The sequence below is a fragment of the Chlamydotis macqueenii genome, chromosome 1 (assembly GCF_036417535.1).
Source record: "Chlamydotis macqueenii isolate bChlMac1 chromosome 1, bChlMac1.mat, whole genome shotgun sequence".
NCBI classification, from domain to species: domain Eukaryota; kingdom Metazoa; phylum Chordata; class Aves; order Otidiformes; family Otididae; genus Chlamydotis; species Chlamydotis macqueenii.
In genome coordinates this window covers 92,745,430-92,768,892 of record NC_141556.1, presented here as the reverse complement: position 1 = coordinate 92,768,892, position 23,463 = coordinate 92,745,430, and the positions used below count along the sequence as shown (strand labels likewise).

Sequence of the window (23,463 nt, the reverse complement as noted above, 5' to 3'; positions counted from 1 at the left end):
GTCCTCCCTGTCAAAATGTAGTAATATCCCTCAACATTAGGGTTTGTGATCCAGTCACGTTCTGATTTCTCTAAACAGTAGGAACGACAATGCAATAATTCCTGCAGATTTGTCTTTACTTTAAGTATAAGGCAGCCATCAGTGTGGTTAATCACTTTACATCTTTCATATATTTTTCGGTACTGCAACCTTGTGAAGTTGGATAGTGCTGTTATCCCATTTTACAACAAAGAACGGAGACACCAGAACCACTTCTTCCTAGTGCTAGAAACTGTGATTTTATCCTGCCTGTAAGCTCATGCTGTCTATATTAGATCAGTCAGTCCATTAAATTCCTGGAAAGACTTTGTACAAAGAGGTCTCTATCCTGTCTCTGCTACAGAATCCAAGAACTCAAGAAGGGAGTAAAACAGGTCATTTAAGTATAACAAAACTAACTAGAAGTTTCCCTCTTAACCTCTTACAGTGGTTTTTTCAACTTCTGTCTGGTGAGTCTACAAAAGGGAGTTAAGACAAAAAAAAAAAGGGGAAAGAAAAAAAAAAAAAAGAGTTCTTAGTTGTGGTGCTCTTGATTATAGTAATCTCTCTCTATGATATTCTAGGGGGGTCTCAGCCTCCCATGGAAAATTCTTAGGGTTCTGCAACTGAAATGTTGGAAATCACATTGCGTTTTACAGATGCTCTTAAATTTATCAGCACGTGAATCAACATTCTACTATTATGTACCAGGATGGCGTGCAAAATGAAAGCAAATGATTTAGCCAAACCTCATTTTATATCCAGCATAGTTCCAGCAGACCTCTTTAGCTGCAATATAGTATCTCCTCTCATTCCCTTTGCTACGCAGGTAATGTTCAGCAATGTTGTCTGGGTTACGTTGTTTGTTGATATTCACTTTTGGGTCTGTCATGTATGGGTCATCAAAGCTCACATAATGGTATTCGTATTCACCACCTGATGTTTCCTCACTGTAAGATCCTTCCACAACATATTCATAGTCTCCATTTTCTTGGGGAAGCCCAATCGTGATCGATGGCTTAAACTGCCTGGGGGTGAGCATGTAATTCAGTGACTCTCCAAGTCTGGCTCTACTCAGATCCACTGTCTGGTTGGCCTCACTGGGTGCCCCTGTGGTGTTAGTGCAACATGGCAGTGCTGTGTGATTGGTCTCACCAGGAAGCAATGTACGGCCAAATCCTGCCATGGAATTGGTGATTCTGGGGGGCTTTTTACTCCTTGGGCTCAGTGAGTGAGTCATTTTTGAATATTCCTTTTTTTTCCTTCGGATCTTGATGAAGGTTCCAGATGTACTCAAAGTATCATTCTTGTTCCCCTCCTTTCCTTTCAGAGTTGGGTGCATGTGGTTCCCTTTCTGGTTTTCTCCCATTAGATGTAAGAACCCTTGATACTTCTTCTTATGCTTCTTATTTATGAATGCTGTACCATTTCTGCCACGATGATTTACCTTACCACTAACAGATTTATCTAAATTTGCCTCTAATCCCAGACTCCCCTTTGCAGACACCAAATTCCATTCCTCATTTATCATTTTAGATGAATATTTCCCAGCCCTGGGCAACGATACTTCTAGGAAGTTCTTCACTAGTGCAGGGCTGGAATTAGGGCTCATATTGCCTAACGTATGATCTGAAGAACTGTCTGCTTTGTCTTTGGATAGCTTGAGTTCAGAGATGTTGGATGCATTAGACCCATCTCCTAGAATGAAGTCCAAAGCAAGTGTGGCATTTCCCATCTTAGTTTCCTCCTCCTCTTCCAGTTCATCATCATAGTCATTTGGAAGATGGCTAGTTCCCACCATGTCTATACCGGATGTGTTCTCTGCATGATGCGCAGAATGAGGTGAACTTGTCTTGTCAGAAATTGAGGCATTTTTATTTCGTATGTGATTTAGAAGGGCATGCATCTTTTGGACAGAGTAAAACTTAATGGCCAGTGAGTTTCGCCTTTTCCTTTTACTGTTAATGTTGTAATTTCCGCTTCCTGTGCTTTCCTCTTGATGCTTTTCTGAAAAAAATTTAGTGTCCTTTCCATCAGTTGGAAGCTCTTCTGCAGCATGCATTTGGCCTTCCCCATTGCTCAGCAAGTGTTCACCTGCAGACTTGTTACTGTGACCTATTTCATAATTGCTTTGGCTTCTGTTCTCAAATATCAAGTCAGTCTTTCCATCACTTGTGCTAGCTGAAAATAAGTCCTCTTCAGCTGTGACTGATGTGTGATTTGACTGGAATGTTTCAGCCTCAATTAGGGGAAGAGGAGTGATACGAGTTTCTAAGAACCTAGAGGTGTTTGTGGATTCACTACTATTTATAGCTGTCAGACCCGAGCCAGTCGCCACCTCTGAACTTGCAGCATCAGTGCCTTCGTACTGTTCCCAGGCCAATGCTGTAAGGTTTTGTTTTTCTTCATTGCCTGTTGCCTTCCTTGAGCTTCGGATGGAGTAAAAAGAAGCCAGGTAATCCTGATAATCCAAATCCTCCTTATCTCCTCCTTCTTGCACATCCTCTTCAACTGAAGCGGAAACAGCCTTTTTTTCAGTCTTGGTGTGAGTGAAATCCACAACATCAAATGTGTAATCTTCCTCATAGTCACATCGGACATCTCTGAATCTCAGCCTCATGCCGTAACTCATGCCTGGGGTACCCCAGGATGCCAAAAGCCAAGTACCTGCAATTGAAATAGAAGTGTTTTTCTACTATGCAGTAGTTACGAGAGTGGACACTGCCTGTCATCTAAGTGGTCAGGGCAAGTTGCCAAGTTTGTTTCTACAGCACCTGCTGCAGCAGAGTGCTAATCCTCATCTGGGATTTCCATGAGCTCTCATTGCGATGAAAAATGATTAATAATGTAAATAAATAATAGCACATATAAATAAATAAATAAATCTAAGAGCTGGAGCTCTTCTCCACAGATTAAGCTGTACGTGGGACCTGAGTCCAAACATAATCCATGAAAGAGATGGATATGGAAAAGAAACAAACAATGTAAAGGATCCTTTGTTTAGATCTGGATCTAAGATTGGGATCTTTTGAGAAAAAGTTTTAATTTTGACCTGTTCTTAGTGTTGTGTGCATTGCCACACAGATAGAACATACTTGTTCTCTTCAGAATGCTCTGAGGCAGTGTTGACAAAAAGCTGACAAACATAGTATTTTAAAAGCTTTTGAATGCATAAAGGATGATCTTTAAAAGAATAAAGTAATTGAATTGCAATCTGGACACAAAACATTAAGCTGTCAATGTGAGGCATCTTAGATTAACTTAAAGATTTTAATAATTAATCCAAAACCTAGTGAGAAGATAAGTTATCCATTTTAAACTAGGATCTGCAGAGAACAAAATACAATCTGTTTCCCTAAACAGCATCGAATCAAGTTCTTTGCTTGTTATAGCTTGCTTTTGGAATGAGCAGAAATGACAGAGTTAACAGAATGACAGATCTTCAGAAAACTAGACTTTTTTATTAAAAAGGTCACATACATTTTTTCTGGATTTATCAGAGTTTGAAGTGACCTGCATAGCTTTCCTTATTTCTAACAACAGCAAATTTACAAAAGAAAATATGTCCTAAATGGAAAGAACAGATCACATACCAAAAAAAAAAAATGCAAAAGTACAACTTCATTACTGGGGAGGTTTCCATAGAATCTGATGGGGTTTTAATGATTTGCTAGTCTTGAACAATAAAAAACACTTAGCATACAATTAATTTTTAATTTATAAGGTCTTGATGCTGTGCAATTGCCAAAAACAAGCTTTGAGGACATAAAGAAGTTGTTATTTAAATAGATAAAAGATACAAAAAAAAAAAAAATTGGTATTTTAAATAGGACAAGGATACCTAAACCTTGTGGGATTTTAGGATGACCACTAGACACTCACAGCCTTCAATGAAGAAGAATCTCTGTCCTTTTGCAGGTAATTCCGTAAATGTGGACTACATGAGTTCTAGCATCACCCTTTCAACATATGGTATTAATGGTAATCACAGATTGAGATGTATACTGATGGACCAGTGAACCAGTTCAATCAGGCAGACTTCACTGCTGCTATATGACCACAAGCCTAAGGTGAGGTGTAGCCACTTTGTCCAGTAATGACTAGCATAATTTAACAGTCTTGGCCGATTTTCGATAACTCGAGATGGACAAGTATGTGGCAAAATTTTGAATCATATAGTGGAGTTGATATTGGATTGTTTCCAAGGACGATCTTAGAATTGCCTTAAAATATTCACTGGTAGCCTCAATACTAATTGTGACGTGGAAAAAAAAAAATAACATAACAAAAACAAAAACAACAAAAACAAAACAAAACAAAAAACCCCAAACAAACAACAAAAAGAGCCTCAGTATAGCATACAATTGTGCTATGTGCCAAGTCTGTGTAGCCAACAAAACTCCATACACAGTTGCACTGGGAAATGATTCAACATTTTCCAGCACTGTGTTTTATCTAAAAAGCTTTCTTTTCTATTTAGGTAAGTCCTTATATACTGGAGATTAAAAAAAAGTCAGTTTAAAAAAAAAAAAAAAAAAAAAGGTGTCAAATACTATAGTTTTACCACTTACCAACATTATCCATTTCCACTGTGACCGATTCTCCACTCATTGGGAAAAGGTTCAGCACATCTACGTGTTTCCCTTGATACAGAAAAGAGTGCCCAGAAAGGCGAACAGAGACAATCTCATCATGAGTGCCAACACTGGAGAAGTGCCACTGAACCACGCTATCTTGGCAAAATCCAAGGATTTCACTGCTGTCAGACACATAGCCATTTATTGCTAAAAGAAAAGCAAAATAAAAGTGGTCTCAGTATTTTCAAAGTAAGACTTTTAAAACCTCCTGTTCTTTGATGTCAGTCCACTGAACTGGACTCACACTTGCACCTGGAAAGAGACTGGCACAGGGCTGAAACCACAATAGCCTTGATGGAGATTCCAGCTCTGGAAATATTAACTCTAAAGCAGCAGGCTGTTGCATGAAAGTTAAGTAACCTTTGCCTTTGCTTCAGGGTCCAGAGCCAGCCAGGTCCCTAAAATATTGCATATTTCTGTACTGTGCCACCTGGCATTGTTAGAAGTTCACTGACTCTCTAGAGAATTCCCTGATTGCACTACATCTGAGAACAAGCAATCACTGAATACTCAGGTTCACATGAGCTTTCATAATATACAGCTTGATATCTCACTCACTGTGCATTATGTTTGAGTTATAGAACTTGGGATCATCCCTTTTAACACTGGCTGGGTTGCTGCAGTAGTCCTTGATGTTATCCTCTATGTACCAGCTCTTATTTTCATCAAACACAGCAAATATTGCCTGCTGCTCCCCATCTGCCTTTTTCTGAAAGACAATCAACACAGCAGTTACATTTTATGAGCAGAGACACATATTAAGGACTCAATCCTGTCTTTCTTACTTGCTATGTAAACAATATAAGCTTCACTAGAGTGAAGTGCGATCCAACAGCTACACGAAAGTGAGTAGGGGCATCAAGACTTCAAGGTGAGAATCCTACTATTGCAACCAACCTGTGATGGAGCACTGAGCAAGCCAGTAGCACTGCTGATATGCAGGACAGTATATGACTGGGCTCTCTGTAAAAGGACCAGCCTCCTAAGCACAAGCCTTTAACATTTTTTTTCTCCCAATTGATCCTCAAGTCTTTACCAAGCAAGAATTCAATGGATGGTAAAGAGAACCACTCTCTCAAAACTCTCCCATGCTGTTTGGGTTGCTCTGGATTTAGTGATGTCTGAGACTGTCAGACCCTTGCGAGTTATATGTGTTACAGAAAGGGACCAGCTCACATATGAATATCTTTAGAGTGTGAAGGTATAATAGCAGCAGAAAGTTTATTATCAAGTCTAGAAATAGACTTTCAAGTCAGGCTGACCTTTTGTTGAAATGCTGCTCTTGCTAAGAAAATCAGAATACAATTCCTTTACCGCTGTGGACAGTGAGAGGAGTGTTTCTTCAAGCCATTTCTTCAGGAGCCTATTGGTTTAATTACTCTCTACATGACAGTTCTCTAAGGGGAGCAAAACCAAACTGACTGTACATCAAATAATAATATTTGAGCAAATTCTCTCTCTGTGAGGTTACCAAAGATGTTACCTGCACACCCTTCTGCGTCAATGCTTCACTTTTACAAATCAGAAGTGGGCCAATCAGTCCAGAGGCTATGTCTCTCTCAATATCTACAGCACTATGATACAGCCTTGTAATACACTGTGCATCCTGTGCAGTGGGTTGGTCCGTTTTTGCAATTTTCCATTCGTAAGTGTATGTTTTGCCTGGTTCAATTCCTCTACTCTGGGTGCCGTTGCCTAAGGAAAAACAAAGAAGGAGAACAGTAATGATACAAACTTAGACTCAGATCTTTAAATAACATTAGGCTGCACCTTTGGATGAACTTGGTGCATTTATGCCATTTCAAGCTACCTCTGAGGTAACTGAAGTTCAGCATGAACTTCTGTGCATCTCTAAAACCACAAACAAAAACAGAAAACTAGGACACCAAAAAAAGAGTATTTGTCTATGCTTTGCAGATAATACCTTGGTTTCTCTAAAGGCAACATAACAGGTCAGCAGAGACAGAGCATAGAACTGAGGTCTCCCAGTCATGCATATTCCTAGCCACAGCATCTCCTTCAAAGCAAAGAAACCCTCCACAACAGTTAGTGGTATGCAAAATGTAATTCACAAATTTCTTACCTGTGGGATCCAGAGGATAATCAGCTCCCTCTGCATTCTTTGAAAGTGTCACCCCATGGAAGTAAATGCTGTACGGTCGACTGGCCTTATTTTTGAATACAATCTATATTGATAGGCAAATAAAAAAAAAAAAAAAAAAAAAGAGAAAAAGAATTTAGCATTCAGGAAATACTTGTCTGAATACATAAAGTTTCAGCTACAGTAGAATTTGCCTGGTTTCAGCCCGGGAAGTGCTGGAAAGGCAAAGAGATATCATAATTTTGGTCTGATAATATAAACCCACAGTCTAAATGCTGCTGGTACTCTGCTGCTGGGCTTTGTAGAGCCCATTGAGTGAAGTTCAGCTTCTTACTCCCTGCTCCTTGCAGAGGGGTTGGACTAGATGACCTTTAAAGGTCCCTTCCAACTCTAATTATTCTATGATTCTTACATCTGGTCTCTGGAAAATCTGAAAATAACACTTGTTCTTCCAGCTACTAGGCACATGCTGCCTCAGGGAACATGAAGTTATTGACCAAAGTTCTTAAGAAGCTTCAACTTAATTTGCTACAAACTTAAGCAAATTTAAAAGCAAATCTTGTCCCAGATTCCAAGACCTACAGGGGATATGGGAGGAGGAAAAGGCAAAATGTCCTACCTGTTCTTGATGAAAACAGGAAAAAAAAAAAAAAAAGAAGAAACATGCTAAACTCACAATCACAGAGTCTGGTGGTAATTAAAAGGTCATGAAACTTTGTGATGCATCATTAAGTAACAACAGAAAGACAAGTGGATGTGACAGCAGCATAAGCTTGTAATGCAAATGCTTTGTAGTTTCATTTCATAACTCCATAAAAGAACATTTAACTGAGGAGCTCATGAAGTCTGGCCTCACATCCAAATCCCCCCAAAAGTCCACCGGGTTCTATTTTTTTTTCCATTTTGGAACAGTGTCAACATATAAGTATATCTTACAGAAAGCGTGAATGAAGTGTGTTTATGTTGTAAAATAAAGCATAATCATGGAAACTGTAGAGGGAATGTGGAAAAAATTAAAGGTAAACACTGTCATTTGTGATCAAACCTTTTAATAGGACCAATATTTATGACATTCTATTTTTTGACCAAAAAAAAAAAACCCAAATCAAACTAGTTCTTCTGTATCTCTGACCAACAGAAATTATGCTATAGTACAAATAATTTCTGAATGTATGTTACTTACTTTGACTTTGTCATTGAGTTGAGCTCTAATAACAGGGCCCAAGATTCCAGTTTCCTTGGGACGAGGATTTTCCAGACGTTTGGTGAAGCTGGCATCAGTATATTGCCTAAAAATAGCCTTTTTATACTTTTTACCTATGAGATTTGAGAAGTTGTCCAAGTGCTGTGCTTTGTAGTGTCTTAAAAATAGAGGAAAAGACAAATGATCAACAAAACTTGAATACTGACATCTGTTAGAATACAGAATTAGTACTCAAGCAACTGGTAGAGACCTCACTGCTTGAAAAAAAAAAAAAAAAAAAATCCAAATCCTAAACAACCTAATGGTCTTCACCCCAAATTCTAACCTAATTTAGGTAAGAAGCTTGGAACATTATTTGTGGTTGAGTATCACGTATGACCAATTAGTATCAGAGTTCACATTTAATTTAATAGGGTATACAAGCAAGCAAGCAAGCAACTGAAGCAGCAGCTACAACTAAAAGATAAGGATAGCAGAAATCACCCTTGTCCTTTTACAAAAGCATAGTTGAGCATAGAAAAAATAAACAATTTGCTTACAGTAGCAAAGAGTCTAGGAGAGATAGAACAGATAATCCCAGACAAGCACGACACAATAAGCAATGTTACACTCAGGTTTAAAAACGTTAGAATTGTTAATGGTGAGAGCAAAATTAGGATAAATACAGGAAACTAACACAGAGCAACATGTTTGTCTTGGTCACTTTCACCTCAAAAAAGGTTACTGAGCAGGGATAAACTCTGTAATTTTGAATAAAGGAGGAAAGATCAGAGGTGATTAAGTAATGCCATGTAACTAGCAGGGAAAGATACGAGAGTTTGCTCCGTGCAGCCTAAGAGCAAATATGAAGGGAAGCAAATCATACTAGAGAATGAGGAATACTTAAAAGTTATGTGAACACTATTTTCTAAGGAGGTATATGAAACTATAACCCCATACAGGGTAAGGAATTTGTCTTGTTCTGCTTAAATCCTTAAAGGCTCCTACAAACATCAGCTTGTAAACTCACCAGTACTCTAGCACTAGGGAACTGACAGACTGCAAATTTAACCTTACAGTGCACTGGCAGCATTGTGTACTATGACCTTCTGTATCTTACAGAGTTCCTTCTATTTAGCTAATGTTGAACAAAATAGCCCAATACGCTTACTTATTATGACTTTTACTACATCTACATTGGTGCCGTGCAAAAGTCATTTATAGAGAGACTTGTCTTTCTCCCATTCCCTAAACACTTTATTGTACTGAACTTTCTAAAACTTTCATTCTCCAGAATTATTCCCTCCCTTCCTTTCTCTTCCTCTTAAGGGTTGTTTATTTCAGCAGAATTAATGTTGAAAAGTATTTTATAAAATAGGCTTGTATGCTACTTAGGGCATTGCCTAAGTCATCTTCATATTTTGGGTTCCTCGTTAGAGGCAAAAGAAGGTGCCCACTTTTGGACTCCTCAGCAAAGCAAGTCACTGACACACTGGTGAGAGTTCAGTGGAGGGCCACACTGTGATTAGGGAGATAAAGCACATGACATAGAAGCAAAATCTCAGTTTATTCAGTCAGGTGAAGACATGCCTAAGTAACCATCTTATTTTTATCTTCAACTATCAAGTGGGACATTATAGAGAAAACAGAACCAGACTCTTCTCAGAGTTGCATAGTGAAGACGTGAGATGCAATGGACACAAAAGTGCAACGTGAAAAAGTCTGATTAGATATAAAGAAAAACTTTTTCACTGTGAGGTTGCAAAGGTGCCCAGAGAAGTTGGGCACCTTTGGAGATAATGAAAACTCAACTGGGTAAGGCCCTGCGCAACTGGATCCAGCTTTGCTGTTGGATTCCCCAAAGGTCCTCTCTAACTTGAATTATTCTGTGATTTCATGTTAACGTTCCATATTATTTTACCTGTCAAGGCTGTCTGGAATACTTGGGGCATAATCCCAAGTAACTTCTTCTGCAGCAATGAAATATTCCCAGTTTTTGACCATAAGGCGTTCTTTATAGGAGAGACGACTCTTCTTCACCTCTTTGTCCCCGCAGTCTCTTACAGTGAGGTAACCATGCATTCCAGCTAATTGAGAACAAACAGTACCATAGTTATTTTCCATTTTATGAACCCTTACCACTTCGACTGCATTTCTCATTTCCTTAGCTAAGGCTGCCAGCAAGCGTTCATTCATCTGATTGCTATCTTTTCAGTCTTGATAAAGCTGCATTCATGTAGATTATATATAGGCTGGGAGCCTTCCAAGAAGTCCATATTAATCAAATGGAATACAGAAGCTTTCTCAACAAGCCCTCTGAAAATATCAGCTGGACAGATAAGAAGCTATTTTTTTCCTGGTAATTTTTTTTTTTTTTCCCCAAAATGTGTCTTCCAGCTCTTGTAAGAGAGACATTTTTCTCATTCTTTAAAACAGAATTCTGGTCACTGCTGAGAGAGATATCCACTTTCAAATGACGAACAGCAAACATTTTCATCAGATTGAGTGAGACTTAGATGCTGGAGTACTAATTCACTGTTGCTCCATGATCTGCACACAGCAGTAAAGCTGCAGATAAGAACACCTTTTAGTTCATGGCGCAGTTCTCATTCCAACAGAATGCCCTGTTCTCCAGAGGTTTCTTAGTGAAAAGACAACCATCTGAAACACAGTAATGGTACCACTGCAAAACAGCAAAAGCTATTTGAGACATAAAGAGGAAAAGGTCAACTCTACAGTTGCTTAATAAATAGATGTTTCCTTGCCTTGCAGATGCTTTTGGACAAGAGAAGATATCAGCCATCTTCCTTCCTCACTCACTGTCATATTTACTGTGGTTGATGCTCCTCCCACTAGGTTAACAGTAGAAACTCGGCGATGTTTTTGCTCCATGGACTGGCCATTGATATGAATGGAGAAAATTTCTGGTTTGGAACTCATTCCTATCAAATGCCAGCTAATGTTGTCATACGCACAAGCCTCTAAATCTGAAAGAGAAATGAGAGTAGGGTTCAGAATACAGGCAAATCATGCAAGTTCCCTATGCACACTAGGTCTGAGGTGAATCTTCACTCAAAATATAAAAAAAAAAAAACAAACCAAAAAACAACAACAAAAAAAAAAAAAAACCACCTGACTCCTGGGATCAGTGTTTGCAACAAGAGAAAGTTTCAGGAGCTTGTAAATGGAACAGATACCAAAACCCTGTACATCAGTGGAAGACGGGGTTAAATCTTACATGCTAGTGACAAACTGACTTGTAGTGAGCTGGGGAAGAAGGAAGAAAACCAGTAGCCTCTTTTGGAAAGCTGATCTGTTCTTGGAGGGGAGGGAGGAGGAAGGTGGGGGTGTGGGGGTGGGAGAAAGAAAAAGGCAAGGAGCCAAGCTAAAGAATGAGGTTGTATCTAGTGACAGTAACTACCCAATGCTATCCAATCTTAGTTTAAAAAAATCCACCTAACATAGTCTTTTGCATTTGCCCAATGGATTGGGCAGAGATACGAAAGTAGTTCTTAGGAGAACAAGGGAAAAACACTAGCAACCTAATAACCCCTTACCACCTTCCTAGTCTTCCAACTTAAATGTCTAATTTAATAGTAAATGATTTTCCACTTCCAGGAAGTTTGTCACCTAGTGTGTTCTATGTGCTGTAAAACCAGCAGTTCAGTTAACCACATCTCTCTCTCCCCATCAGTTGAGTAAAAAAAAAAAAAAAAAAATCAAGGGATTTCTTATTTTTTAAAGGTAGCAATCCTGTTCTTAAAGCAGAACTCTTCCTAGAAGTGTTCTTATTGTTCTTATAAGCAATATTGCATGACTTCCTTCCAGCAGCAGTTTCTCTTCTAGAATTCAGATGCCCACATACATATTCTAAAAAAAAAAGTTTGTCCTATTCCTCCACGTTCCTGTTCTCTTGCATAAATAGCAAACTACGGTAATATTCAGTCTTTGTCAATGTTAATTTCATTTCACATAAGCCTGAACAATACCTGGTAATGTTCCATCTGTATAGCCATTAATTGTGTACTTGAGTGATTCTGATCTTTGCCAACTCTTGTTTTCATCAAATACACCAAACATCAGTACATATTCCTGGTTGAAAAGTTTCTGCGACCCATCCTCATTTAAGCTTCCTATGAAGAAGAAACAACAGGTTTTAATTTGAAGCAGAAGTAAAGCAGTTTTTATATCAATGCAGTGACATTAATGTGTAATTAATAAGCTTGCTTCACTTGTTAGCATGTACTTGAGCCTGACCAAAACAAGACCTTAAGAATGTTCATGAAGGGATTTTATTTCTGAGAGTAATTTTAGGTTGGGTAACCACAAAATCAAGAGTCTGTAATATCCCAGAGATTAAACAACATGCCATGAATTGTCTCAGACAATTCTGGCAGTGTGTTGTAGGGACCACCTTAATGATTGGGAGTGCCCAACAGCTTTCTGTCCACAATCAGACGCTGGTCTCCCTTTTGAGACTGAGAGGCAAGGAGAAGAATGATGGCAGAGTCACCTGCAGTGTGAACACTGCCTTTTCAAACACTACACTGAGGTCATCGGCTGCTTTAAAAAGCATAAAACCAACCACTCAGCAAACCACCTTTACATGCAAAAGGCTTTGATAAATAATGCTGAACTGCATCGGTTATAAGAAACCATCTAATTGAGTTTGTGATACAAGTGTGATTTCTATCAACAAGTAGAATTTCTTTTGGACATGCCACACGGAACTGGTGTGATTTTTCTGATTCTTTCTATAAGTTGCTCACATCAAAAACTTCCATTTGCTACTTTCAATACATAATGCAGGACTTAGATAAATGTCCCTCTGGACTGCAGGCACTAAAAATTTAGGAGCTAGCTGATTATTCTACTTAGGAAGAGACACTGGCAGCGGAAGTAGTTATCTTTAATGTAATCCTCTTTATTTACAAGAGGCTACAAAGCCCTGTTTTCCTGCACAAAAGAAGTCTCAGATCAACAGAGGATTTCATCTGCTTGTCACGCAAAGAACATTCAGTCAGTATTTTAACTTAAACGTCCACTTTGTGTAGTCTTCCCAGGTTATACCACTGGTCTTATTGTGTCAGACTGTGGTAGACCCCAGCCAGCAGCCAGGCACCCACACAGCCACTTCAATGCTTCCCCACCCCCAATAAGACAGAGGAGAGAATAATAATAATAATAAAACTGAGAAAGCTTGTGGGTTGGTAAAGATGGTTCAACACGTGAAGGAATGAGGGAAAACAAAACAAAACAAAACAAAACCAAACAAGCAACACAAAGGAAATCACTCATCATCTCCCACAAGCAGACTGATGGCCAGCCAGTCTCTCAGGAACAGCCACGTTGGAAGTCAACACCCCTCCACTGCTCCTTTTTCCTCTACCTCCAGTTTTTATTGCCATGAATGATGTTACATGGTAGAACATATCCCTTTTTCCAATTTGGTTCATCTGTCCAGCTGTGTCCCCTCCCAACCTCTCACCCACCCTAGCCTACTAGCTGAGGAGGTCTGAGAAGGAAAAAGAGAAAGCCTTGACGCTGTGCAAGCACTGTTCAACAATAGCTAAAATATGCGTGTATTATCAACACTATTTAGCCACAAATTAAAACCACAGCACCGTATGAGCTGCTGTGAAGAAACTTAACTCCATACCAGCCAGACCAAATACACAGGCATATTGCACGCCTACCACATGCAATGCCCAGTCAAAGAAACTCTGTTCAGAAATCTTAAAAATTTGAGTAGTTAGCCGTTTGTCTTTGGTCTAGATAGAAACATATGCTCAAATTGTCTTGAAGGTAGTGGTCAAACCAATCCATCTCAAACTCGTATCCAATTCAAGCCCGCAATATATGCATGAATTTGAGAAGCCTGACAAGGAAGAAAAGCAAGTAATTCCAAAGCATTTGTCCAGATTAACTCCACTAGCATGCCATAAAATGCACACATACACAGAGAAAGAAAATCCAAGAAAATTAGGAAAATAACAACTCCTAAAGGCACTAATTCTCAAAAAAAAAAAAAACTTCAGGAGGAACATAATTAATATGAAAGCCACTCCTTTGAGGTGATGTGAGTAGGTGTGTTCTGCAATTAAATGGATATCTATCAGTGAGAAGAGTGCCCACACTGAACTAGTTTTATGTTTACTTTCAGGAAAGCTTCAAGGTCCCAGTCCACGCAGTCTGCAGTCTATACAAAATGTTTTACTTGAACCACAGGGAAAGAGAATCAAGCTAAACAACTCTCAGAACTTTCACTAAAAGGAGATATAACTTGGAAAAATTTAGGATTTAAGGGACCAGCAAGTAGTTTAAGAAGCTTACATAGTGGTTTCAAACTTGCCTCAAATCAGTGGCACGTACCTAGCAGTTATTTACATGGAGACGGAATTCAGTGACTCAAACTGCTAAAACATCAGGTTCCTGACCATCTGCAAAGTGATTTTTGAAGACTTGTAATCTGTGTAAATTTGGCCATATTTTCAAGTGGCTAGCAAAAGACACATAGCTCTGTGATTTCAAACCGTTGCTACAGATGAAAGTGCTACAGCCTCTTGATCAGATACCCTTTAAAAGGCATAAGTAAAAGAATTATTTCGTGCCTCATTCTCATTCTCTCTCATTTTCAATGAAGCTTTAAAAAAAATTTGAGGTCATATATTTAGTAGTTAAACAACTGAAAATGCAACCAGTACAGGCAAATGTATTTATCTATCTATATAATTATAGGATGCATCTGCATGAAAGCTAGCATTTAAAAACTTTAACATCTAAAAGAAAAATGTTGAAAGTTATTTACTTTACACTGCATGTAAAGATGTGAAAAGGAAAATAATGTATCTTCCCTTACCATTGTACCTTAACTTTATTAGAAATGAAACTATATTACCTTACAGTGGTCTTAAAGTATTTCATTACCTTTCTTACAGATAAGCAGCACTCCTATCAGACCAGAGTTAAAATCCATTGCCATGTTCTCATGAGAATAATACGCATAAGTAAGACAAGGAAGGTCAGCTTCTCTTGGACCAGCTTCTTCTGTTACATCCCACACATATGTGTAGATCTGGCCTGGAAGTACCGCATCATCTTGTTTTTCTGCAGATGATGATCTGTCATCATACAGGGAGCCTGCCAAGAAAAGAGTCAGTAGGGTGACATGAAGACAAAGAGCAATTAAAGCATCTGGAATCTCCTCCTACAATCAATTCCAAAAGTTTGGTTTGTTTCTTGCCTATTAGGATACTTCAGCTTCAAAGAGATGACTCATGATTCCACCCACATTGTGGAGAGTAGTACAGAGGAGACTAACTATTCCACCACCCTGTTTCTTACAGATTTAAGATTTCCTGGAACTGTCCTCACTGCCGAAAGGTGGTGCTCTTCATCAGTCTGACCAGGGTTAGGATGGCATGAAGATTCAGTCTCTGCTTACTGATATTCTGTAGAGGAATACTGTCCACTTTGTCAACTTTCTAATTGTATCTCATAAAGCCATTGCGCAGGCTAGCATTGCCTTACAGGCTTAAGCCTTTTGTGCACTACATATCTAGGTGGCAGTCATGGCTCACATCTATGCCTACCATATCCAACAAAATCTGCAATATGACAAAGTGGAGCCAGAGAATCAAAATCCTAGGTGCAAAAGACACATTAATAAGACAGTCAAACTGAACTGCCTGACACTTCCAATAACATGTTCTGTTCAATGCCATGAGATGGAGATCTTTTTGCACCAACACAACAAAGCCTTGAATAAATTTCTAAACTGCAGGTCAGAGCTCCGGCTGAGCATCTAGGGCAGGGCAACACAACTCACTCTGTGCTACTGCAGACATTTAATTGTCAATTTGGTCACAGTTTATGTTCTCTTTTTGCTAGTTTCATAAGGGTTCCAGGAACAAAACACCACAAAACTAAGCATGAAATGCTGAGTATCAGAACAACATGATCAGCACTGTCAAGTGCCTTGCTATAAGCTATTGCAGGGGATTTGGAAAATTTTTAATACCTGTATTTAAGAGCTTACAGGTCCTGAGATAGAATATTTTGCAATTACATGGGGGTTGGACTAGATGACCTCCAGAGGTGCCCTCCAACCTCAACCACTCTGTGATTCTGTGAAACAGTATAAGCACACAGGCAGGTTGTCAGGACACGGTGCATGTCAGATGACACTCCTATTCCTAGCGTTACACTGACGAAGAAGAAAAGAGCTAAAAACGTGTGTAAAGTTTTAATCCAGGATCAACAGATATTTGTGTTACACATATCCTCAAACCTTGGTCTGGGTCCCTCGCAATATTTCATGCAGTAGTCTAAACATAAATGGACAAAACATGGAGTTTTTATACTATTTACCTTCTGCATTTTTGTTGTAAACTAGGCCTTGGGGATGAATACTGACTGGCTTATCAGCCATATTCTTAAGGTGAACTACTAAAGTATCTCCCACTTCAGCACGCAGAGTTGGTCCCAGAAGTCCTGTAGTTATTCAAGATAAAGAGAGAAGAAAATGTGAACAAAATAGTATGTTTAGTGAAACGAAGAGTTCTCTCCCCCCATTAGGGAATGTGAGCTCTCAAAGTATAAGTTGCAAAATTAATACAGGCAGAAAATGTAATACCACTGCAATGAAGATTTACCCATAAAAAGGCACGTGGGTATTTAAAACCTGCAACTCATAGTCAGGAATGTTATAAGTTGTATATCTGACAAATAGCACTTAAAAATCATAGGAAAATGGTAGATTTGAGGAAAAAAAATACTTACAGAAAATTTTTCAAAGGGTTCATGTTTAGGTTCATTGGGAATTTCTAGGAATTCTTCACATAGAATTTAATTAAACAGTTTTAGGAAGCCAGACATTTAATAGTTTAATAGTTTAGAGAAAGGCATTCAAGCACATTTCTTTGAGTAGCACTCTCAATACCAGAAGTCATAGAACAAAAAGATCATTCAATCCCAAATGTTATTCCTACCCTCCATGTTGCAAAAATAAGTAATGGAAGAAACCTGCTAAGATAACCTTTGGCTTGTTAGTCTCTTTCCTTGTAAACTATTCAGTAAATTTCTTTCTCTGAAAAGAAAGAAGTAGTTTCAGAAAACACATGAGAACAATAAAAACTGGAAGGAATCAGATCATAGACCAGACCTTTCAGGGCAACTTGTAACAAGTTTATATCACCAATCTCACACACATTTACTTTGAAACCCAAATCTGAACATCTAACATCTGAAGTTATTTTACCTACCAATATGAAGCACAGTCAAACTATACAAGTAGCCTGCATAAGTATCAGAACACAAGCACCACCATCCTTACATACAGCATAAGTACAAGAACTCGCCTCCATTCATTTAAAGCGTCTTCAAGCAGTAATAGATGCAAAGATACACCCCACCGCGTAGCTTTTCTTTTGCTTTCTACTGATCTATCAGAAACATAGATTCAGGTCTTAGGCTCCTTCCATGTGAATTTATAGTGTTACCATTGTGACTGTGCCATACAAGTCTAAATGCGTATGGGAAGTCTCATCAGATGCTGAAAACAAAGGTAACAACTTTGTACAGTGCAGTTAATTTACAGATAGCACTGAGTCCCAGCCTCTGAAAAATCCAACCTCTCTCTATGCCCTTTGAAAGCCTAGTGCACTGTAGACACCTCATCTCCTATGCCTATTTGGTTTAAGTGCAAAACAACAGACACAAAAATACAAGCTTACTTATCTTGTTACTGGCTTTACAACAAGCAACAAACAAAAATACTCAGAACATTTCCTTCCTGTTTACCTGCAAATATATTTGCTGGCTTTTCTTTTTTAAAATCCATCTCATATTCTCTGTAAGAAATTTTCTTAAACACAGGATCTGAATGTTCCAATCTGAAACCAAAAGAGTTAAAAAAAAAATTAAATGGACAAAGATTCCCAGAGATGTCATTGCTGTTTAATGTATCTCTCTGAAAATTAATCCTGGAATTACAGTTAATCATTTGCACATTTTCCTGAAGGCAAGGCATGCAGTCCAACTCTTTGTAGTGTCTTTCTTCTCCCTGTATTGAATCTATGATGTTCCTAAGCTAGGCCGTTTCACTTTAGACATTCAGTTACAGTACCTAGCACAGTTTATCCCTGATTTTGCTGGTGATTTCTATAGCTCCTTTTGATTCTGCGATTAAGATGTCTTTGTTTTGTCCATTTAAGACAGTGAGGAAGATGTCTTGACCATGCTTAACCTAGAAAGCATCTGACAAAACACAGTGGAAAAAACCCGGAATTTCTCTTTACTCAGCACGACGCTTGCACTCTCAGACTCACCACAAGGATTCTACAACAGCATTGACAGCAAGTTCCTGTAGCAGCAATGACCTTGGAGGCAAGCACAAAACTGTTCCGTGACAACAACTAAGAATCCTCACAGGAAGTCAGAAAGTTGCTTTCTGAGAAACACTGCAAGTGTCTTTAGTCTTGTTATGTGAGTGAGTCAGGCACCTTGGAGACCTAAATGTTTTCTTAGAAAATATTCAGGCAAGCAGAAGGAAAGCAGCACACGTTATGGAAATAACGATGAGAAGAGGGCTGGAGGGATAATGGTCTGTATTTCTTTTCATTTTATTGGTTGATTTCTTATGGTAGGTATGATGACTGGATCCAGCAGTAATTCCACTTGCTTTTTTTGCAATGCACTTTCAGGCGTATTTGATAGTGGGGAGTTGATGGGCTGCTCAAGTATAGAGAGGTTGGTCAGAGATAACACAGTGAGTTCGCTTCAGTGACATCCAGGGTCCGTAAGGGGGAAATCTCTTCTTGTAACGATCTTTTGTAAAGCCCTCTGTAGCACGCTCTCGCAACAGAAGAGTCAGGCAGAAGCAGTTCAGGTTTCAATTAATTCCCTTCTCCTTAACGTCACTGATAAAATATTGTTTCACTCCACGGAGAACCACTTGATCCATAACTTTCATTGACAAGTGCTGCCCTAATCTGGCAATGTTAAATAGAATATGCACGTGAGACTATGGAGCGGAAGAGGAAATTTATCCATGCCAGTTGTATAGCTAGAAGGAACAAAGTTCGTAGCTTACTAACGCTTCGGAAATCTCAGACTATGCAAGCAGGTCTAGTTACGTAACTTTCGGGAACGGCAACAGCAACACTGTGTGCACAGATAACACGTTTTCACTTTGCTCAGAAGCGTCTTATAAATATCACTGGTACGTGGTTACAAATAAGTCTCTATGAAGATAAGACAACTGACACTCAGAGAAGTGTCCTTTTCCAGCCTGTATGATATGACAGGAAAATCAAGTAAATAGTTCAGGAAGAACCCATTTCCAAATACCTTTGGGATCCAAGCCACTAGCTCTTCCTTACTGAGTATCTTAGGGTTGGGTTTTTTTTTTTTGGTGTTTGGTTTGTTTTTTTTTTTTTTAGTTAAATTTCTGTAAGCTCTACAAAGTTCAGCAGATTCATTCAGGATGTGACTTGCTCTAAATACTTACACGAGATATCTCAATAGGCACTGCATATGAAAAACTCCTGGCTAATCACAGAGTATTTCAGCTGAGGTTTGAGGCAGTCTTGTGGGTCTCTACTGCATGAGAACAGTGTATCAACAATGTGATGTTTAACAAAAGAGTAGTCGATGCTGATATTCATGCACCCACTGCAGATGAGAATGAAGTTCTAACTACTAAATTCACATGCCCGAGTCAATATTTAAATGGCATTTGGCTTTATATTCTTTACATTTAAATCCTGTTTTCTTCTGTCTTCCCAGTTTGACATTATGTTTATATCTGTTTTATTAAACTTTCAAGGGGAGTTTTAGAAATCATGGAACTTTATTTTAATTAAGTCTTGAAAAAAGAATAGTTAGAAATTCTAAATCTGAAATGGAAATGTCCTTTCCGTAACATCCAGAAATGCAATACATATTTTTAAAAAAATCACAAACTAAAAAATATAACAAACAAGTCATCCATCAATATTAAACAATGTAGTAGTATCCAAATACACCCTTCAATGAGAAAAAGTAATTTTTAACATTTCATACCACTTCATGAACAAATAAAAGCTGTGTATGGTGGCTATAGTGAACACAGCATAAGAATGAAGCCTAATTTAAACAGAATTCTAAATTACTCCCAAGTTTTGTCATCTGTAGCATTGCACTTGCAGTGTTTATAATCCTAAGGATAGTAGTGGTAATACAAATAAGGTATTTTATGTGCTTGATTGGTGTATGCATGTAGGCTGGCCATTCTGCAATCCTATCTGAAAGAACAATTAAATTAGTATTTTCACTTAATGAAGTATAGCAATGCTTGATCCTACTTTACTTGGCAGAACGTGGGATGGACATTTCACAAAAGCTACTGAACAACTCAGAAACAACATAGCTAGTTCCAAAGTTCATCAAACTCTGATTTAAGTGAAAGTGATAGTATCCAAATTGGAACATATTTATTCCCTCAGCAAATTCCAAAGTCTGGAAGTTCTTGAAATCTTACCAAACCATGGCTCAACTGAACATTGCTCAAAATCCATATACCTAAAATAATTACATTGAAAAAACCAAACAAACATCAACCCACACAGAAGATGATAAAAGCAAGTCTTGGAACATACTAAACAAAACTGCTCTGAAAATATAAAAATAATTCTAGCCACTAAGTAAATAAAAAGGAGTTTTTAATACTTTACTAGCTCCAGTTCAGCTAATGCTGTTCAAAGTCACATAAGTTCCTCTGAAGTCAACAGATCAGGCTCTAAAGTCCTCCTGGGCTCTAAAATTCCACAGGAGATGGGAAACATAAAACACTTTCAATCACAGACTAGCTTCATCCTTCTTATCCTGTACTTTGTTACCTGGACTTTTCCTCAGGTTCCGGTTTGTAGGTCCAGCTAGTGATCTGAGCAGCTATATAGTGCTCCCTGACCTTCACAGCTCCCACCACTTGCTTCTCTGAGTCTGGCCACCATGAACCAAGCAGAAGCAAGAGAAAAAGACGCATGCAGTGGAGTGTCATGGTACAGATGCCTGCTGATGCTGCTCTGGAAGACGAGGCAGAAACTGCTGCTTTTATTGCTGTTGCTGCTTTTGACTTCCCCTCAGAAATGAAATAATTGTGATGCAATAGGGTAACAGCATTTGCTACGCTCAGGTCATTGCTCTTCACCTCCTCCTCCCCTTACCGACAGGGATCCAATAGAGATAAAAAACTGTTTAAACTACCTTCCTTCCCCGCCTCCACACCATCTTCAGTGAGAGACAGCTTCAGCCCCACTACAGACTGCAGTTGGGTCATTGTCTACTGAAGCAGCAGGATATCAGAGGCAGAAAACAATTACTTAGATTACTTACAATTACAGGATGTTTGACTTGCATGGCTAGGAATAAGGGGGGCATATTTTCTGTCTTCTCAGAAAGCAGAAACCCAGCACACAGCTAGCACTAATGGAAATTTCCCAGTTAGATTATACATCTCCTAAGAAATCATTGCCAGGTTGAAAGCAAAATGCTGAGGGATTAGGTGTGGGCACTAGAAGTGGATTTACAGTTAAATCTAGTTCAGCTCACCATATTCTGCATACTCCTAATAGTAAGTCAGTAACCTTTCCAAACACTTTGTCAGCTTCAGTTTGGTTTCCACTATACTTGTCAAGTATCTCAGGTAATGGATAACGAATGGGCTTCTCAGTGGCAGCTAACAGGGCAGCCTGAAGACTTGCCCATAGCCAGAATCCTTCTAATCTAGTCTTGATTAGGATCTGTTGACATCTATCTAAAGAGAAATGATTAGGAAAATACCTTTTGATAAGCCAATAACCAATGTCAACTATATAACCAAAAATGTTTTCCTGCTTTTGCCAGTGCAGAGAAGTTTGTCCAAACAACAATAAAACTGTTGAGTGTGTTTCCCATACACTGGGATTGCTGAAAAAGAAAAATCCCTACCTATTTTTTTTCATGGACAGAAGATCGCAACAACTTTTTTCAATAATGTTTTGCTAATGTTTTAATGAAAAAATTACCTAACCCCCAAAACCAAAATAATTCCCCTCCAGATCCAGACAAAAAATAAGGACAACATTCCTCAGACTACTTCAAAAGAAAACCTGATCAATTCTAGGTTTGATATATTATTCAACAACAAAATGGTCTAACTGGCAGCTTGTTTAATTCTGTACAAACTATACGGTACCATATGGCCTTAGAAGAGATAGGGAAAATGACTGGAAAACAAAAAATTGATGAAGACCAATAGCCAAATGCTCCCTACCAAACTTCAGCATAGTTTTGATGCCTAAACCTGCAAAAAAATCATAATCACTGGACAGTATAAGATTACAGACATCATGGAACAGTTTCAAGGCAGCACATTGAACTTCAATTACCTCCTATTGCATCTGCATGGAGTTAATCACTTGTTCTCATGAGCCGCTTTGACATATACATTATGTATGAAAAGGATTCAAAACCCATCATCCAGCAACAATTAAGATGGACCAGAATGCATGCGCTAACATTGAAGAGAAAATTTTAGGGAAATACAGTCCAATAGTATTTCATTACTAATTAATTATTGTTTTGATCAAAGAACTCTTCATAATCCTTGGTAAACTACTTCAATAATTTTTAAGTAAGAAGTTATAGTATTTGTCTTGTTTCTACTCTGGTCTCAATCTCATCTCTAGCTCAGGATCTATTTCAGTGCTGGTGTGTAAGAGTTTGATAGTTAGTATGAAAATGCCTATAATTTAGATTTTATGAAAGAAATCTCTGGGCAGATGGACAATTCCTTCCTTCAATCCAGAAACGATGGGAAGCAGTTGGTGCTGAAGTACCTGGCACATTCTGTTAAACCTAAACCATCTTCACTTTTAATTTAGCTTGTCTCATTCCCAGGTCTTCGACATTCATATAGAAGCACATAGAAAAATATCATGCATTTTTTATCAGAACAGAAACTGATTCTATGTTCGAGTTCAATTTCCAGCCATTGAGCTTTACAATGCTGTTCCTAAAGCTCTTTCCCATACAGGGATTTGAAGACCTTCTTGTATTCTTACATGACTGGCTGAGGAGATGAAACTAAAACACACTTTAGACAAGTCTTCCTGTAATTCTGTTTAATCAACTAAGTGTTTGAATTTGAATTTTCCACTATAGGTTTCTAATACTTAATTCTTCCCTGTAATAAAACCTAAAATATTGAAGGCTAGAAATTAATACCCAGAATACCTGCTTAAAATCCCTCGCTTAGTGACTGTGAGCTGGGAATTGTCAAAGCTGACATCAATTAGTTACTTCTCTTTTATCCAGCTTCATGAATTTGGGTTGTATTTTTTCAAATTTCTTAGCCAATGAATCATGCAGTACCAATCAAATGGTAAAAGAAATTAAAAATCTGCTACATCAGTAAAACTACTATTACAAGGGTGGCTGATAACGTGGATACTTTTAAGGAAAAGCATAAAATTAGACCAGATATACTTTCCATTAAACTACAC

At 38.4% G+C, this 23,463-nt stretch overlaps 1 protein-coding gene across 3 annotated transcripts in view; it reads right to left on the bottom strand.

Annotated features, from left to right (window-relative positions):
- F5 (coagulation factor V) overlaps window positions 1-21,091 on the bottom strand; it is a 40,510-nt gene extending 19,419 nt beyond the window's left edge. For 2 of the 3 annotated variants that reach the window (XR_015260422.1, XM_086761482.1), the window contains exons 1-7: window positions 9,861-10,494; window positions 7,940-8,117; window positions 6,739-6,841; window positions 6,139-6,350; window positions 5,214-5,364; window positions 4,590-4,802; window positions 768-2,685 (exon numbers count right to left, since the gene is read on the bottom strand). Coding sequence is in view for 2 of the 3 variants with exons in the window: in XM_086761482.1 (XP_086617608.1) it covers window positions 768-2,685; window positions 4,590-4,802; window positions 5,214-5,364; window positions 6,139-6,350; window positions 6,739-6,841; window positions 7,940-8,117; window positions 9,861-10,135 (3,050 nt within the window). In the remaining variant the exon portion in view is untranslated. Of the gene's footprint in view, window positions 1-767; window positions 2,686-4,589; window positions 4,803-5,213; window positions 5,365-6,138; window positions 6,351-6,738; window positions 6,842-7,939; window positions 8,118-9,860; window positions 10,495-10,704; window positions 10,927-11,928; window positions 12,073-14,866; window positions 15,080-16,309; window positions 16,433-17,740; window positions 17,833-20,817 lie in introns of those variants that run through there. The other variant, XM_010123025.2, reaches the window with a different exon arrangement.
- Between the last annotated feature and the right edge of the window lie 2,372 nt (window positions 21,092-23,463).